The 19987-nt window shown below is 33.5% G+C and overlaps 1 protein-coding gene across 1 annotated transcript; it reads left to right on the top strand.

Annotated features, from left to right (window-relative positions):
* The first annotated feature begins 445 nt into the window (after positions 1 to 445).
* Positions 446 to 8063, top strand: LOC125802181 (coiled-coil domain-containing protein 106-like). The gene is made up of 4 exons (XM_049479339.1): positions 446 to 611; positions 4358 to 4510; positions 4730 to 4915; positions 7106 to 8063. The coding sequence occupies exons 1-4, from the start codon at positions 494 to 496 to the stop codon at positions 7426 to 7428; spliced, it is 780 nt and encodes a 259-aa protein (XP_049335296.1). The 5' UTR covers positions 446 to 493; the 3' UTR covers positions 7429 to 8063.
* The last annotated feature ends 11924 nt before the right edge of the window (positions 8064 to 19987 follow it).

Here is a 19987-nt window from a genome sequence, read left to right as displayed (position 1 = left end):
TTAAGTTAAACGTCTGAACAGTGAAAACAACAAATTAATGAATTAATAGGTTTTTGATAAATAAATTAAACCAGCTTATATGAAGCCTTGCAATAACAACCAGAAACAGAGTGAAGTTAGTACTGGGTTGTGCACGGACCAATGGAGTAGTTTGAAAATATAAGGGTTTTCAAGCTTTTACACAGTATAGGACTGCATAATCATTCGTTTTGATCTCATTGCATTTATCCTGCTGTTTAAATAGATCGTACATGTTTACAAATGACAAAAATATTCGTTAAGAGATTGCTTACCTGTTTTGGATATCTCTTAGGTGCCCTCTGCTTCTGAAAATACAAACTAAACAAGATTTTGGCGCTAGAAAGTATAGATCCAACCGCAGCCGATGTTACAGAAGCATCCAATCACAGTCAAACTTGTTGATGACTCATGCCATCATCCCGTCAGGACTTGCAAACCGTAAGGACAACGTTTATTTTTTGCCTGAAAAATCATGGACGGTCAGCATGAAAAAGAACCCTGTTCCTCAGCAACTTCTGCTTCCAGTACTCGTCCAAAGAGGCTCCCAAAGCGTCAACAAAAGACCCAAATCTCAACAGATGAGCGAGACGGTAGGTTTTGTGTGTTATACCGTTATCTATAAGCTAGTTGACTAAACTATTCAGTAACGCTGCAACTTTCCCCGGTTTTTCTAGCCTGCGTAGCAGTTAGCTAGCTAGCTATAGAGCTTACTAAGCTAGCTGACATGAGCTAGCTTGTTTAACGTCTTTCCTTCACGTATATTTCAGTGCCACAGACATGAAATTGCTTTCAACACAAGGCAAATAAGCAAATGTATTCATCCCGAGTTTAGTTGAGTAGCTAGACTTTAGTGTGCATTTTAACTACAAAGTCAAAGTCAAATACAATAATAGTACTAATACTACTACTTATAATAATGTTAATAAGAATGATCATACTAGTATGCTTCAGAACTATGGTGTATTTATGTTAACTATAAAAGTGTTCACAAAGGCCTTAAAACAGATCTTAAAGCGTTTGGATTTGTCTTATTGTCTAATTATTATTATTATTATTATTATTATTATTATTATTATTATTATTATTATATGTTGCATATTGTTATTTGTAGCAGAACTTTTGTCTAGAGTCTAAATAATATTTTTCGTTTTTCGTGTTTTTTTTTAAATTCTCCCTTTCAAATAATATTTTTCGTTTTTCGTGTATTTTTAATTCTCCCTTTCAAATAATATATTTCGTTTTAACTGTATTTTCTAATTCACCCTTTCAGGTAACATTTTTCGTTTTTCGTGTATTTTTTAAATTCTCCCTTTCAAATAATATTTTTCGTTTTTCGTGTATTTTTAATTCTCCCTTTCAAATAATATTTTTCGTTTTAACTGTATTTTCTAATTCACCCTTTCAGGTAACATTTTTCGTTTTAAGTGCATTTTCTAATTCTCCATTTCAAATAATATTTTTCGTTTTAAGTGCATTTTCTAATTCACCCTTTCAGGTAACATTTTTCGTTTTAAGTGCATTTTCTAATTCTCCATTTCAAATAATATTTTTCGTTTTAAGTGCATTTTCTAATTCTCCATTTCAAATAATATTTTTCGTTTTAAGTGTATTTTCTAATTCTCCCTTTCAAATAATATTTTTCGTTTTAACTGTATTTTCTAATTCACCCTTTCAGGTAACATTTTTCGTTTTAAGTGCATTTTCTAATTCTCCATTTCAAATAATATTTTTCGTTTTAAGTGCATTTTCTAATTCACCCTTTCAGGTAACATTTTTCGTTTTAAGTGCATTTTCTAATTCTCCATTTCAAATAATATTTTTCGTTTTAAGTGCATTTTCTAATTCTCCATTTCAAATAATATTTTTCGTTTTAACTGTATTTTCTAATTCTCCATTTCAAATAATATTTTTCGTTTTAACTGTATTTTCTAATTCTCCATTTTAAATAATATTTTTGTTTTAACTGTATTTTCTAATTCTCCATTTTAAATAATATTTTTGTTTTAACTGTATTTTCTAATTCTTCCATAATATTTTTCTTTTAAGTTTATTTTTTAATTCTCCCTTTTAAATAATATTTTTAGTTTTAAGTTTATTTTCTAATTCTCCCTTTCAAATATTATTTTTATTTTTCTAATTGTTCCTTTAAATTAATATTTTTATGGTGTTCCAGTTCGTGTATTTTTCTCCTTAGTGCTCCGTTCTCGTTTGCTAAAGCATCTGTCACTGCTGAGTTCATTGGAGTAGTGCAGTAATTATGATCTGACGCTAACTGCGCGTCCATCTCCGGGTCGAGTCAGGCGCTGCTAAGACCGGGGAAGGGTATCTTGACCGGTTTAGTGCCGTACAAAAGCTCTCTCCAGACGCGGACACGCGTCGACGGGGCAGCCGAAGCCTCCGCTTCCAGTGGCAAATAGATCGGGTCCAAAAAAATCCAGCCGATCCGTGCCGCCCCATAAACTGTCATTATGAGCTCGTTTGAATGAGCAAAATTTAATTTAATTTAATTAAGTATAGACTTATTATTTAAGATTTGTTTTAATAATTTGAATGAGCGAAATTATGTCTATATTTAAGAAAAAGGTTTTATTACAAATGTCCGAAAAAAGAAAACACAAAGAAAGCGAACAATGATCCACAGGCCTAAACATCGATAAATTAGGCTACAAGAATGATGTCTGAATGACTTTCCTCTAATTTAATATAATTTAAATTGGTTTTTGGAATATATAATATTTTCAATATTATAAATAGACCAAGAACATAAACATACTTTACAATTACTTTCATCTGCTTTATTAAAATTGACAGTGTTTAAGAATATAAAATATTCTCTAAACAAGCTATTTTTCCTATATTGTGATTATCACGCAATAGCTTTTGGTAAAATAAAAATATCATTGAAAACAGTACATTATACATTATGATTATACATTATACATTATAAATCATTTTTTTGAGCCTCACCCAGCCGAGTTCAGGTCGGACATGGGGTTGGGCAGATCTAAATCTAAACTTTAGTGGTGACACCACAGGGCAAAATCTGGACACTGTACTATCTAACCGTAACAATAAAACATCAGTAAGCCATGCTTTTTAATATCCATGCTTTTTAATATCAAAACAGCCTACATTTTCCACAAAATATTACTTTATTCTCCTAATATTAGACTTTATTCCTGAAGCCAACTGTTTTTGTTGTCTGTTATACTGTTGTTGGGGGAAGGGGTTTTAGTGCACATCATGTTGCAGTGAATGCTGGGGACTGTACTGCAACACATTGTGAAACTGGCTGATATTAATGGTATGTTAAAATAATGTTATGGACCTGATAGGATTTTGGCTTGGGCTTTATATTTGACACATTGGTTCTACAATATATCTGCTGGCCAACGGTCCCAGTATTCATATTTATTAACCTTTTCATAGGTTTTGGACGCTTATGGATCAATGGCAGAAATAAGATTAACAGAGATTAGTTAAATGAAATATAAAATGATGAACAGATGTGATTATGGCTACATTGTACACATTTGGAACTGTCAGTATTGTCTATATATCAGCGAATGTACAAAAATAAAAACACATTCTTGAAACACTTACCAACCCAAAATACATTTACAAATGGCAGAAAGACATTTACCAGCCTAAAACACAGCTACAAATGGGCAAAGCTCTTTTACAAATTAATATCAAGTGGTTGTGGTGGTAACATGAAACCACAGGTATCAAACCTGTCTGCAAAGGGTCAGTGTGGCTTAAGGCTCAAGTTATAAGTTGTTCAGACTGACTGATTAAATGAGCAGGTTTGGAAAGAAATCCTGCAGTCACACCGGCCCTGTATGGAATGGCCCTTCCATTTTTCTTGTGAGAAGTTTTTTTTTTTTTTTTTTTTAAAGAGAACACATAAACACATAAAATGCACAGGCTGAGTCTAAACCCCCTGGAGATGTTAACGAAAGTAAGTGGACTATAACGCTAGTTAGGCAGAGATGTTCATTGTTTTTAAAGTATACTCACCCCCTCCACATGTCTTGCTGTGCTACACATCTCCATTTGTTTTGTCCCAGAAGCACTTTGATTGACACAAACGTCATCTGTATGTACCTCCTTTTTCCAGCTGACTTGCCATTTCGCCATTTGGCTGTTTGTATAAAGGTTTTGGGCTGGTAAAAGTGTTTTGGCAACTTGCAAATGTGGTTTAGGCTGGTAATAGTATTTCAAAGCCCTTCATGGACTGATTTTGGATCAATTAATAAATGGTACACACAGTGTCATTTGTTAGATAATAGCTGTTGTGCCATTCTGATTTTTATATATCTGTTTTTATGCTCAGCTTCTAACCTAGCCCCTACTGCAGTAGTGCTTCTTAACAAGGAGAAGCAAGAACTGAACCTTCTTAAGGAGAAGTTGGAATGGCAGAAGAAGAAGATTGAAGAACTGGAAGAAGAGAGAGATTTCCTTCGTGGACAGTTGTCTGCCCTCACAGGTACATGGCTAGAATTATTTCATTTCAGACATTAACCAAGGAGCTGGTTTTATAAACATTATATGATATCTGTACTGGGGGAGTAAAAAATAACATATCCTTACTTTTTACTATATAGGCCACTTAATATTTACAGTATAGTAAAATAACAATAGTTGTTGTATTAAATAAGTAAACATATAGGCTAAAATCTCTGTTGTTCTTTTTTGTACTTTTCAGCAATGCAAGAAAGCATGGACAACAAAGTCACTGTGAATGATTCGGAAACCTCCAATACGTCATCCATGTCCTCCTCTTCCTCATCCTCATCCTCATCTTCAACCCCCAAGAAGCGCAAATCCAAAAAGAAGCACAGCAAGGCAGCCAAAAAACACAAGAGAGAGCACAAGACGTTTCGGCAGCGCGGTAAGAATCAAATAATTGTTACAGATATCTCTATGTACTTGCAGAATATGTAGGTAATGCAAAAATGATCATTCTCTTATTTAGGTTTAGAGTTAGGTCTTGTTTTCTAAAGTTAACATTGTTGCTATTTGGGAATCTTTTTGGCTGAGAGAGCCATGAATGCCACATATTTTAAAATGTAATTCTGTGAGAGCCATGCAGTATGTTTAAAAAAAATACAAGTAAATGTGTGCATTTTATGCAAGACCAACCAAGTACAATAAGTACCGTATTTTTCGGACTATAAGGCGCACTATCAAAGAACGCCTATTTTCTGCTATTTTTCCATACATAGGGCGCATCGCATTATAAGGCGCGTTAAGTGACACTAGAAAGGGTGCCTATATCAAAGTGAACAGGGGTGGCGCCATGTTTCCCTTCCCCCACCGGGGGTGGTCGCTTGCCGGTGGAGCGTCTCAGTATATATAAATCTAGCTCTTTCAAAGTCAAACGAGTGCTGGATATTAATCTACACAGATTCCTCTCCTGAAAACTGTTTATTTGGGTGAGTAACGTGCTTCAGTTTATTTACAGTAAGCTTAGATTTCCAGATGTCCACTAAGGCTTGCTGCACCAGCGTTAGCATAGCTATCCGCTAGCACACTAGCTAGTCACCTAAACTAGTAAAGTTAACCCAAACTTAAACGACAGCGTTACACTGAGTAATCCTGCGTGTTCTGGTAAGACAGTGAGATATTAGCTAGCGATTCGTCCCCCGTAGCTTGTTTTAACACGGTAAACAAGCAGATTACAGGCTGATAAAACTCACCTCTGAGAGAGTTAGCGCTTAGCATCTAGCTAATGCTAGCCAGGCAAAGCAGCACAGACTTACAGGCCGATAACTCACCTCTGAACGGTGAACGCTTAGCGATTAGCATCTAACTCTAATAATACTGCTCCAGCAGTATTAAAAGTACTAAATTTAGAAAATACTGATCTCTGAACAGTGAAAAAGCTAGCTAGCTAAGCGGTTAGCATCTAGCTAATGCTATTGCTGCTCCAGCCTCGGAGCGGCACGGCTCTGCACGGAGTGTGTGTTTACTGCTCCTTACACCTGACGGGTAAAATTTAGATAATACTGATCTCTGAACAGTGAATAAGCTAGCTAATGCTATTTGCTGCTCCAGCCTCGGAGCTGCACGGCTCTGGACTCTGTATAGCACTGAAACTCTGTATAACGCTGCACGGAGTGTGTGTTTACTGCTCCTTACAACCTGACGAGTAAAATTTAGATAATACTGATCTCAGTGAATAAGCTAGCTAGCTTAGCGGTTAGCATCTAGCTAATGCTATTGCTGCTCCAGCCTCGGAGCTGCACGGCTCTGGACTCTGTATAGCACTGAAACTCTCTATAACGCTGCACGGAGTGTGTGTTTACTGCTCCTTACAACCTGACGAGTAAAATCCATACAAAAGGCGCACCGTATTATAAGACGCACTGTCAATTTTTGTGAAAATTAAAAGTTTTTAAGTGCGCCTTATAGTCCGAAAAATACGGTATCTGAATTCTTTTTAATAACATTGTTATGCTGTTGCTTACCAATGATGAATAAAGTACTTCTTACCATTTGACTTCTGTATTTTATTGCTAACAATATTGTAAATTGATGCGTAAAATTAATCATGTAACCATGAGATTTTGGATCTTTCTTAATTTGACAAATTCATGTGACAGTATTTGTTAAATGGCAGGCTTAAAATCAAGGATGCAACCCAGTAGAACAGTTATGTAATGGGTAGTTCAGGCTCTGAAATCCAATAGCTTTAAGAGTATGCTTGCCTATTGATTTTAGAATGAAAGGATCATTTTCAATGTTTTTCATTTTATTTTTGCAGAGTCTAGTAAAATAGTAAAAGTTCCAAAAACAATCTTCTCATACTGTACATCTGTATTCACCCCACTTAAAAACTTTTCCCAGCTGCATGTTTAAGTGCAAAGACTGCGAAATTAGTCTTGTTTATCTGGATGTGGTGCAGTATGTAAGATGTTGAATACAAATAGTTAGATAGCTGATATTACTTTATAAATGTGGTACCTTTTTGTCTGTTTCTAACCTCATCATATCGTCCAGCTCTAGCTGAAACAAAGCGTATGGTTTTGTGTAGTGAAACCTTTTTCAAAGTAACTTAATGTTTTTTTTTTCTGCCTAGTACAAACACCGAGTGAAATTGTCTGCCGCTACAGATCCATCCTCAAAACCTTGCCAAAGACAAAGACCATGACCAAAGCGTTCCAGAAGCACGGCATTGACAGAAACACTGTGGTGTGCACTTCAGCGATTGGAGAGCTCGCTATTGCAGCTCCTGAGGTCTATGAGGAGACACTGGCCAAGAGGTCTACTGGAGAGACAGTGCTGGCATTTGCTAAGCGCTGTGAGGCTGCTATTCAGAAAGATGAAGAATTAAAAGAAAAAATTGAAATCATGAAAGCTAAGGGTACCCTCCTCCCCATGAGGAGAAACAAACCTGTTTAATGGTTATGTACACTTGATTGTGTTTAAAGTGTATTGGGCACACTGGTTCAAGTTTGAGTGAAAAAGAAAAATCAGTACATACATACATCAGTATGTGAGGTATATTTTTAGTTTCTTTAGGTTTTGTTTAGATTTTGATTAGGATTCTTTGTTAAGGAAGACATAGACCTTGTGAAGATTAAGATTAAGAGACTTTAAAGACTTATTTAATTTGAGTATTGGTCAATTTTATTTATTTTAAATACATTTTATTTATATTTTTATTTCAAATACATTTTATTTATACAATTTAAATACCATGCTAAAAGGTCTATGCATGTTTAGTTATGACAGTTTAAATTTGAGTGCCCTTAACACTCAGGAGTAATGTGTAAATAAAACTTTTTTTCTTATTTCTGTTGTCATTGCATTTTTATTGTTTAAATGTGACTGACTGATTACTCATGTGTTTTACACGTCAAAAATTATTTAGTGGTTATAAGTGTTTGTTACTCATTAATAAATAGTGAAGTGTTTTACACTTTACAATAAGGCTCCTATTTAGTGGTTATAAGTGTTTGTAACTCATTAATAAATAGTGAAGTGTTTTATACTTTAAAATAAGGCTCCTATTTAGTGGTTATAAGTGTTTGTAACTCATTAATAAATAGTGAAGTGTTTTATACTTTAAAATAAGGCTCCTGTTTAGTGGTTATAAGTGTTTGTAACTCATTAATAAATAGTGAAGTGTTTTATACTTTAAAATAAGGCTCCTGTTTAGTGGTTATAAGTGTTTGTTACTCATTAATAAATAGTGAAGTGTTTTACACTTTATAATAAGGCTCCTATTTAGTGGTTATAAGTGTTTGTAACTCATTAATAAATAGTGAGGTGTTATACACTTTAAAATAAGGCTCCTGTTTAGTGGTTATAAGTGTTTGTAACTCATTAATAAATAGTGAAGTGTTTTACACTTTACAATAAGGCTCCTATTTAGTGGTTATAAGTGTTTGTAACTCATTAATAAATAGTGAAGTGTTTTACACTTTAAAATAAGGCTCCTATTTAGTGGTTATAAGTGTTTGTAACTCATTAATAAATAGTGAAGTGTTTTACACTTTAAAATAAGGCTCCTGTTTAGTGGTTATAAGTGTTTGTAACTCATTAATAAATAGTGAAGTGTTTTACACTTTAAAATAAGGCTCCTGTTTAGTGGTTATAAGTGTTTGTTACTCATTAATAAATAGTGAAGTGTTTTACACTTTAAAATAAGGCTCCTGTTTAGTGGTTATAAGTGTTTGTAACTCATTAATAAATAGTGAAGTGTTTTACACTTTAAAATAGGGCTCCTGTTTAGTGGTTATAAGTGTTTGTAACTCATTAATAAATAGTGAAGTGTTTTACACTTTAAAATAAGGCTCCTGTTTAGTGGTTATAAGTGTTTGTTACTCATTAATAAATAGTGAAGTGTTTTACACTTTAAAATAAGGCTCCTGTTTAGTGGTTATAAGTGTTTGTAACTCATTAATAAATAGTGAAGTGTTTTACACTTTAAAATAAGGCTCCTGTTTAGTGGTTATAAGTGTTTGTTACTCATTAATAAATAGTGAAGTGTTTTACACTTTAAAATAAGGCTCCTGTTTAGTGGTTATAAGTGTTTGTAACTCATTAATAAATAGTGAAGTGTTTTACACTTTAAAATAGGGCTCCTGTTTAGTGGTTATAAGTGTTTGTAACTCATTAATAAATAGTGAAGTGTTTTACACTTTACAATAAGGCTCCTGTTTAGTGGTTATAAGTGTTTGTAACTCATTAATAAATACTCATCTACAATTTGAAAATCTTGATCGGCAAAAGCATTACTTGCAGTGAAATTGCCTGCAGCAAACCAGTAAAGGAAGGTTACATCTGGAATGCTGTCCTAAAGAAGATGCCACTCAACCTTAAGAATCACAACAGCACTTTCATGTTCTTTGAACATTAGCACCTGGCAACATTATATCAATATCTGTGACAACCCCAAGGATGATTTCAGATAGTATGCTGAAAATGTCAAGGTAAGGGTAATTATTGCCTAGCCCTTAGATGTCAATTTTATTATTTCATATGATAATATACACCACATTATTATAAATGACTAAAAGAGTTAGTGGTGGAATGATTAAACTTGGGAGTTAAATGGTTAAACTGATGTTGACTGATGGAGGATATGGAGATGGAGAAGCAAGTTGAGTTAGATGGAGAAGACAAAGTAAGTGAGTATCTGAAAAGATCTGAAATTTAACAATATAGATGGCTGTGGGTTCACTATTTGGCAAACAACAGGTCATTGTTGCCCTTTCTACGTATGTGTTATAACTGATTATTAATGGTTTTTAAGGCATTTACAACCTAATTAGTAACCATTAATAAACTAATTGTAAACCATTTATAAACCCTTTATAAAGGTAGTCTTATTATAAAGTGGTACCAAAAAGTTCATTAAGCGGCTAAAATAGCGTGCAGTAACGGGGTGTTGGAAATGGTAACGTGTTATAGTGAGAGTCAGAGGAATTAGGTAGATTACTTGTTACTGAAAAAAGTAATGGCAATTATTTCAACACCTTTATTCCCATCACTGCAGCTTGTATATAAATTTGTGTAAATTTACAGCTTGTGTAAATTTGATATATCCTAAAATAACTCAACACACAGCCATGAATGTCTAAAGCACTAGTAACAAAAGTTTACCATTACAGTACACCATTAAGAAAAAAGGACCAAATTGTGCCCGATTAACTTGTGGGCCTGTTAAATTTGGTGTTTTGGGTCCGGTCTGTTCTCTCATATTGCACTTTATGGCAAGAAAACTATCAGAGGATGTGAGAAATAGAATTGTTGCTTTCCATAAAGATGGCCTAGGCTATAACAATTTGCTAAAACCTAAAACTAAAATGATGCCCGAGGACAAACAGCAGCTATCCAGGGTGGGTTTCTACTTTTCATTGGTATCAGTCAGTGTCATATCTTTAGTGATGTCCCATAAAATTTTCATTTTTATGTAATAAAATGTTTACAATAATGCATCTGGTAACAAGCAAAATATATAAGTCAAAACTTTTGAATAAACTAGCTAGACAACCTAAAAAGCAAAATAATAATAATAAATAAAAATAAAATGCCCAAAACCAAAAAAGAATAAAATGAAACATTTGGTTGAAGGCCAAATACAGAATCACAGAATCATGAACTTTGTTCTCCACAGGTTTTCATTAAATGTGATACTTTGTTAACCATTTAATAAATGACATTGCAGTGCAATTGAAAAACTACCTTTCAAAAATTGTTTAATAAACATTTTTTTTTTTAATATTCCAAAAGACAAACCAACTATGTACAAGAGATTTACCTCAGTAGTGCTATACTTTTCAGCAGTGCTACTCCAGACACATTGGTAAACAAACAGATGCTAATGCTAGTTAGCTTAGCTAGTGCTAATGTTCCTGTCCTAGCAATGTACAGCTCGGCTGATAAACAGATCAGCTGATAAACAGCCAGTTTGTGGTAAGGTCTTAAACATATACCTAACATGATAAATGACGCTTTATTTATTTATATTTTAGTTTGTTTGAGTGGAGTGTGAAAGTGAGCCTAAATCTGCTGTTCTTGGCACTCCTTTCCAGTGCTTATTAATTAATATTTTCAGATTGCCAAATATTCGGTGCATCCCTACCAAAAAATATCAATGTTATTTATCACAGTTAGAGTTGTTTGTTTGACCCATGTGTTAATTAATTTATTTTTTTCTGTTTATTAATTGGTTGTTAGAATCTGTGAAAAAACACTGGTTCAGCCAACTGCCAAATTTTAGGAATTTTGCCATCCATTACTTCAGACTGGTACTTTAACATGCTTATTTTTTTAAATGCATCTTGTAGCCTTTTAATCACACCTTACATCTCTCAAGCATTCAGTCTGTATAGAAGGCAATTCACAACTGATAATAATAATAATAAATAATAATAATAATAATAATAATAATAGCTGTAGCCCTGCTAAACTCAACATCAGATTAGAAGCATTGTGATTGGTGTGATTACACAAAGTGACATTTTATGCAGTGAAGGCCTTTCTTAATGATGAATACAAACAAAACACAGAGTGAAAGACACAGCTGACCTACTTCATGTTGTCAGTCGGACCCGCTAATGCAGCAGCTTCTCTCGTGTGCTCTGGCATTTTTCCCAGTCAGCAGTGGAGCATCATGAAATCAGTTTTAGGATCATGGCTGGCTTAAATGATGTATGTCTGCAACTGCAACAATGTATCATATTTAATTAATTATGTGATATAAAAGTCCTTTAAAATATTATATTCTGAGCTATTAATAAAGCACCAGCACTGCTACACTCTTAACCCATACGTTGTTTCAACTCAAATGATTTAAGTCTGTTTTATATAAAATTGTTTATTTCTAAACAATATTCAACTATTTTGAGTTAGTTGAACTTTTGTGGGTACATATACTGAACATTCAAGCTGAGATCTTTGAGTTGAACCAACTTATAATAACTGAGTTTAGTCTGTTGTCATTAAACAGCTTCTTTTCCATTGGCTTCTGTCACAATATATTTGCATACTGGGTGTATCCAACAGTTTCTGACACTCACCATCAGTGTGTAGTGATTCCCCCTGGGCTACCTAATACCTAATAAATTAACTTCCCTTTTAGTTGTAATAATTTGATGTTTTAATTAATACTAATGCATGTTTGCATTCCCCGTTGCTTAAAAAACAATTAGCAAACTGGCTTATTCAGTCTTACAATATAACAAAAATAAAAAAGTTAAATCCACTTCCCCTTTTGTTGTAATAACTTGATGTTCTAAGTTATGCTCACTTAAGTTTTCATAACCCATAGTAGTGAGGAGACCCACACCTGCAGAGAATATCAATGTTAATCTTTTGCTTTTGGATAATCTTGTTTCTTTGACAATATGTAAAACAATAGGCTCTTGTGTTGCATGAGTTTGTGTTGTTGCTTTTTAATGCAGTGTTTTTTTTAAGCATTTTATTACGTTTTTGCGAAAATCTTTTCAGTTTTACTCCTGATTTTTTATTTGTATTTTGTATGGCAAGTACTTCACTGAAACCAAGAATTTTCACAACACTCATACAGTGGTTTAATAGTTAATTAATAGTAGATTATTAAGATTTTCTAATTAAACACTCAACCGTGGGATCATGCTGCTTGCCATCAGCAGCCACAGTCTGAGAGACTTGAGCGACACTGTTGGGCATGAAACGCAACTAACTATGCTTTTCTCGGCACAGTTTCCCAGCTAGTTTTTGGTGGCCACAGAACTGTTTAGTAGGAGGGCTTAGGGATCTGTGTATTGATGTGTATATCAGGAACATCTCTGCGTCTAAGGTATCTTCCTGTTTGTTGGGTAATTGTGCTAGGATGCTAACAGCACTTTAGGGATGTTTGATAAGTCCGGTTGCCGACATGCAAATGATACATTAGCACTGTTGTTTGAATCAATGAGACTAATAGAAAAAGAAAATGTAACCAAGCTAACAGGTTCTCATTGGTGCATAATAGTAACTATCTTGCCCTGCAGTTGAAACAGTGGCCATAGTACTTAAAGCAGTAGAGTTTATTTGTAAAGAAAACTTTTTTTTCTCAGTTTGTTTGGTATAGCATTCTGGGAACACCCCAAAATCTATGCCATAATTTGGAGATAATTTGGAGAGAAAGGCCTAACACCTGCCAATTTTTCTCAATTCCAACACATTATCTGCCTTTTTACTTGCTGCCTAATACTATGTATATCGCCATCTATTGACAGAAGTCATTGTAATGAGATGATAAATGCTTCCCACTTCAGCTCCAATTGCATCAGTGGTTTTAATATGATGGTTGATCAGTGTTAAAAAAAAAACATAAAAAAAATATTCTAAAGCCTTAAACATGCTTTTTAGACAATTAAACAAATAAATACATGTTTACTAGTCTATATAGGGTGCTAATTTTCTTAGCACCCCATATCGTTGGGTGATAAACTACAAAATAAAACAACTATCTGCTTACTAGGCTCCTTTAAAATACTTATTTGAGCATAATTTACAAGATATAATAAAACTTCAATATGGCTCACACAATATGACTGACTGGTCATATGACTGCATCTCAGGAACAGATGTTATCTCAAGCCTTTTCAGTTTCTGATGCTGTTATACAGTACCTGAGGATTCACTTTTACTGAAAAGCTGTTAAACATATGCTTGTCATCATAATTAGGCACAGATAAAGATAAATCAACTGTATATTGATTTTTTGTATATAAATTGGGAGCGTATAGGAAGTAATGGGGAAAATTTTTACAGGAAGTGCTGAATTAACACAGAGTGCCAATTCAGTTTAATACTCAAAATAGGGCTAGGCTTAGGATTCTGATGGCCTTTAAACAGAGGTTTCATGTAACAAAGTACAAATACTTCATTACCTTACTTAATTATTTTTCCGACAACCTTTACTTCTACTCTTAACATTTTCACACAATTATCTGAACTTTCATTCCTTACATTTAAAAAAATAGCTGTGTTACTTCTATTTTATTTCAGCTTATTTTTTTTATTTCTGCTTGTTTTAATTCCGGCTTCTTTTCTTTTCTATCCAGATAAATCTCTCCATCCAGATAGAGTGAATCTGATTGTGGTTGGAGGGGAGTATAAACATACACCATTCCGACATCCTATTGGTTCATACATGTTATCCATCACACCTGCATATGTCATGTCACACTCCACCAATGACATAGCAGATGTATGTAGCCTAGTATGAAAATGATTGAATATATTTACACTGTAATAAAATGCATTAATTTTGAATGGGTAAATATACTGCAGAAACAGGAAGATTAGTGCATCCCACATTTTTCAACATAAACATTTAAATTTTAATAATTGTAATATGGACATTATAGCTTTTAGATTATCATTATTATTTTAGATTAAGTCATTTTTAAACCAGTACTTTAACATTTTTACTTGAGTAAAAAGCTTGAGTTGATACTTGAACTCCTACAAAAGTATTTAAAACCCTAGTAGCTATACTTTTACTTCTAGTAATGAATGGGAATACCTTTGACACACACACACACACACACACACATATATATATATATATATATATATATATATATATATATATATATATATATATATATATAAAACACATGCACATGAGATATTGAAACATCTTTATTTTTTTTATTACGTATTAAAATATATGTATATATATCAATATTGAGTGATTAAGACACATTTTAAAAGCCAGAGAGCTCACTTTATTCCTGCAATGCAATTGATTAATCCCAGCTGCAGAGTTGAGCCTGGCTGCTAAGTTGGCTTACCGGCTAGCTTATTATTAAATTCAATAACCCCCAATCTAAATTTTCTTTTAGGAGCCATTTCTAATGTTGGTTAATGGATCTCCCACTCCAGGGAAATAAAGGCATGTTACCCACATTGACACAATTGCTGACCTCTAACATTTCACTATAGTTACGCTTAATTTACTGGTTTATTTTTCACTCCTGTTCTACTGTAATAGGTCTTTGTAAAAGTATATGTTGCCATGATTGTAGTATATGTTGAAATTAAGAGAGGTTAAAAAAAAAAAAGCTAATCACACACTGATCGTGACTTAAAGTCCTGACTTAAAAAAAAAATACAAAAAACAGACAAAATCTTGTGCCATCATGTCTTTTAGCTTGCTTCCCTGGGAAAAATATTTAATACTTTAATACGAAAAAAGGTTTTGGTAACACTTCGCCCTGCTCTCCTTTAATAAAACTTCACAATATGGACAAAAGTACTGAATCAATCACTGAAATCAAGGATATTAAAATAGAGTCTGTCTTTCTTATGTTGGAATAAAAATATTTCGTGTCCAGGAAAGACCTTCTACTATATTCTTAAGTATTGCTTGGATTTGATTGCTTTCAGCAACATCAGTATTAATGAGGTCAGGATATTGTATGATCACCAGCCCACCTCACCCCAACTCCCCAACGCATCTCAGAGTAATTGGATGGAGCACCATTATTACAGAGGAAACGGTTGGAGTGCTCCTCGGCTCAGTGCAGGGGGCTTTATACAACTCTAGCCTGTATCTGGTATTAGGCACAGTGCCAACAGGTTCATGTTTAGCTGCTCCAGAGAGTCCTATTCAACTGGCAACATGTCCTCAGAGGGAATAAACAAGATGTCTAAAAAAAAAGACACTTTGGACCAACCTAAAAAAATGACTCTAATTTGTTACATCCAAATATATAACTTATATTTATGATTTAATTAGAATCTAATATTTTTTTAAATTAATAATTTAAAATCAATCTTTATATTATTTAACCCAAGTATCAAAAAGTTCTTTAAAACAAATAAAAAAAATATATAATTAATGTACATTTTAAATACACTATTTTTTAATCTGGAAAAATCTATTAATTTCTATTACAGCCATGTATATTTTAAGATTTGATTAAACAAATTAAATTATTTTTTTTTATTCTGTTACTTTATTTTATAAACTTTCTTTCCAAACAAATATTTAATTGCTAGAATAATTCAATATGACTTAACATTAAATAAATAAAAAAAAAATAAATTTCAACTCAACACAAAAGCAGCATTACTGTGAAATCGCACAACTACAAAACCGGTAACTTGCTCGTACAGCCTACAACACTGCATACAAGCATTCAGTCATTATACAAATCTTACCTCAGTAGCTAAGAGAAGATACCCTGAGGGGAACAACTTCACAATGATGGTGAGGGAGATCCCGCCTTTTATGTGTAATAGTGGTGACAGGAACCAATGGGAAGAGTGTGAGACTGTGTGACTGACAGGAAATGTAATTTCATAACCTCTGAAATAAAGTAAATTATTTATTTGAGTTAAATTATGTATTTGAAGTTGTTTTAATAGGGAATGGATTTGCTTTCAGGCAAACTGAAAAAAAACAGGTTTGAACCAGAAATAAAAAAAAAACATTAGACCACCATAAAAAGGCACTTTAAATCAATTACATGGTTATTTCATATTTTTTTCAGTGTGTGCTGACGTAAAGTAGCAACATGCATTCATTACAAAGGATCACCATAAACTTTTGGACACATATAGCGTATGCAAAAAAAATGTATAAAACTTCATAAAAAATGGGATTGGATTTCTTACCTTACCAAGATATCTAATTAGCGAGGATCAGCAGGACACTATAAGCTAGTTTTAAAATGCTACATTATTTTGCAATTCTCACAGAACATTAAATTCATATTTAAATTCACATCTTGTCCTGCAGAGTGCCAGACATTGGTAACAACCATTTCAACTATAAGTGCTATGAACAATGACACTCCATGAAGCAGATCTTGCCAGTATGCCAGAAAAAAAACTAATGATTGAAAAGCCTGCAAGAACCTCCAGTGTTTTTAGTTTTACTCAGCCGTCCATGACCTCAAGCTGAAGAGCTGCAACAATGATGCAACTAGACAATGACCCAAAGCACCCAAGTAAATAAGATAAAGAATGTTTTAAAAAGAAGATCTAACAGTATTTCGTAACGACCAAGTAAGAGTCCTGACCTTAACACTACAAAGACGATGTGGCATGACCTGAAGTGAACTGTGCACACAATCCATGGCAGAAACACGCTTCCTGACTAACTGATTACATTACACTAACACATTTTCAGCAATCATATTCCTGAAATCATATTTACAAACTTGCACTAAAAAAGGAGAATTGTTGAACCAACTTATATAAATTGCTTTAATTGGTAACACATAACTGAATTATTTCATTTTACTAAATCAAGTTAACAAGTTGAATGAACACAGTTACCTTCATTCAGCTCAACCTAATTAACTGATTGTTTTCAAGTTAACAGTTCACAATAATGCAATTCAAAAAATGTGTTTTAAGTGTTTCAATTTAAGTGTTAAAAACATAAACTATTTGATCTTAAATAAAACTCTGAAGTAAGTACAGACTACTTAATGGAAACTGTATTTAATTGATGTTAACATTACTTAAAGAACTCTTTTAAATCTGGACTTTTAATCCAGGATCCAGTCCTGAATTTGTATAATTTGGTAGGTGTGGTGCTAACTGACCAATCAAATACATGAACTGTTCCTTTCAATTTCAGCAAGAACAATATCCAGGACTGGAAGCTGGATTAAAAATGTGACCAGAACTAAGAACACAACTTACTGAAATACAATAAGACTTAAAATCTACCATGTAACAGGTATGGTAGCAACATACAGCAAACACAAGATCTATTTCTGCAGCAGAAAATAAAAACTACTTGCTCTTTTAACCTTCAATAGTTTAACCTACCAAACAGCTGTAACATTTTATAAACAAACACTACAGCAAGGGGAAGGCAACCTGGGGGGAATAGCTGCTCATGGATGGTGAGTAAAGGTGGGGGTGACACCCAGTAGGCAAATAAATGGGGGCAATAGCCAATAGGAAAGTTGTTTTACTCATTAAAATAAGACACACCCAAAAGGTTACCATATTTTACTGAAATTAATCACTACTGTCAGTGTATAACTCAACTCAATCAATCCACCGTAACTAAAACTATATCCAAAAGTTGATCTTATACAAATGATCTAAGTGTGTATCTCAAATCATTATTTTTGAGTTAGTTTGAACTTATCAGGTTAAGTGTTCCCAAATTTCTGTAGTATTTAAGTTGTACAAAAACCTTAATTCATAACGATTGTTAGCAACATCTACTACACTGCTCTGTTTACAGATAGTTCTTTACCTTGTATAGAAAGTACACCCTTCTATCTATCTATCTATCTATCTATCTATCTATCTATCTATCTATCTATCTATCTATCTATCTATCTATCTATCTATCTATACTGTAAAACCCGATAAGTTGACTAAACTCAAAACTTTTGTTGTAAACGATTGCCTAATACATTTTAAGTTCATGTAATATAACTTTTAAGTACAGTGAACTTAACAAATACATATACACTTAAAATTAATATTTTCCGGAACTTGTGTTTAGTTTTCTTTCCGGCTTCACTCACCTATTAAATAACATGCAATTTACAAGTTTACCTAAGGTAGCCCCGGGGGAATCACTACACACTGATGGTGAATGTCAGAAACGGTTGGACACACCCAGTATGCAAATAGATTGTGACAGAAGCCAGTGGAAAATAAGCTGTTAATGGCAACAGACAAAACTCAATTATTATAAGTTGATTCAACTCAAGATCTCAGTTTAAGTGTATATGTGCCCATGAATGTTCAACTAACTCAAAATAGTTTAGTAATGTTTAGAAATATCCAATTTTATGTAAAACAGACGAAATTTATTTGAGTTCAAACAACTTCTGGGTGTACAGTGTAATATATAGATCTCTCTATGAAACTGCCAGGCTTGGTTACAGTTTGTGAAAATGTACAGATTATTAGAATGTATTGCAGCAATTAGAAATAGTTTAAAATATTTTATTCATTCAAAGCATATGTTGAATAACATGTTGGACTATATGTTTAGGCACAGTAATGAGATGAGATGATGAGAACTGGTCACGTCTTACTGAAGCTATGGGCGAGAATGTGCTGTGGATGACTGTAAATGACTGTAAATGAATTTTAAAAAGGTCTTGGTTTAACCTCTGTTCAGCGTTATGGTGCTCTTGTGGCTATAAATGTAATCAAGTACTTTCAGCTGTTACTGTAGCAATGGAGGGCTGGTTCTCCTCTTGATTTTGAAGAAAATATTGGGTGAGATGGTGCTAATAAACTTGTGAACACATGCTAGTGGATTTACTAGAACATTTCTAATTATGTAAAATAAAAAAAAAACTCTCAAGATCAGTTCTTGTTCCTGGAAGCTTTCGCAAAGCTCTGAATTATTCCTGAGCGTACACCGACTCCAGCTTCACCATGTCACCACCTACTCAAAGCCTTCGCACCTACCCTGCTCCTACTCTAAGGGCTCATTAGTTTACACACACATTTGTAAGCCTTATGTGTGTTTTTTACAGAGGTGTTTGACTTTCTGAGACTTTCTTGAATGTATTTCTTGTTGCTTGTGTTTTTTCATACTTCCTCTGCTGCTGGATTAGTGCATTATTCCCCTCAGCTACTCATTTCAATGATTAGGGAAGTAGATTTATGAAGTTTGATTGTGTCCGTTTTTGAAAGTTAAGTACAACAATGTTATTGGACATTGTTAAAGACAAAAAAAAAGTTTTACTGTGAATTATTTCTACATTCTCCTCCATGCAGAGGAATACATTGCTTTATAAAACATTGTGGTTCCTTAAATAATCTGCTGTTTTAGTCCTGCAAGGTGTAGACGGTGTAAGATATGTAATATTTCTCAGGTTTACATCATCTGGACAGCGAAGCTCATATAAGCGAGAACAACTTTAAACAACACTTTCCACACTTACCAACACTGTTGTTGGGCTATTATGTGTCTAGCAGTGACACTAGCAGTGACACTGTGTGATTCACAGTTTCATACCAACACAATAATCTCTAA

The sequence above is a fragment of the Astyanax mexicanus genome, chromosome 5 (assembly GCF_023375975.1).
Source record: "Astyanax mexicanus isolate ESR-SI-001 chromosome 5, AstMex3_surface, whole genome shotgun sequence".
NCBI classification, from domain to species: domain Eukaryota; kingdom Metazoa; phylum Chordata; class Actinopteri; order Characiformes; family Acestrorhamphidae; genus Astyanax; species Astyanax mexicanus.
Note: the sequence above shows the minus strand (reverse complement) of the source record. Positions and strands in the feature narration are given on the sequence as shown.

Excerpts from the sequence above, each read along its gene's own strand:
- LOC125802181 (XM_049479339.1), top strand. The coding sequence starts at position 494 with ATGGACGGTCAGCATGAAAAAGAACCCTGTTCCTCAGCAACTTCTGCT. Across the intron at positions 612-4,357 it reads CTCAACAGATGAGCGAGACG|CTTCTAACCTAGCCCCTACT; the intron begins GTAGGTTTTGTG and ends TTTTATGCTCAG. Across the intron at positions 4,916-7,105 it reads CAAGACGTTTCGGCAGCGCG|TACAAACACCGAGTGAAATT; the intron begins GTAAGAATCAAA and ends TTTTCTGCCTAG.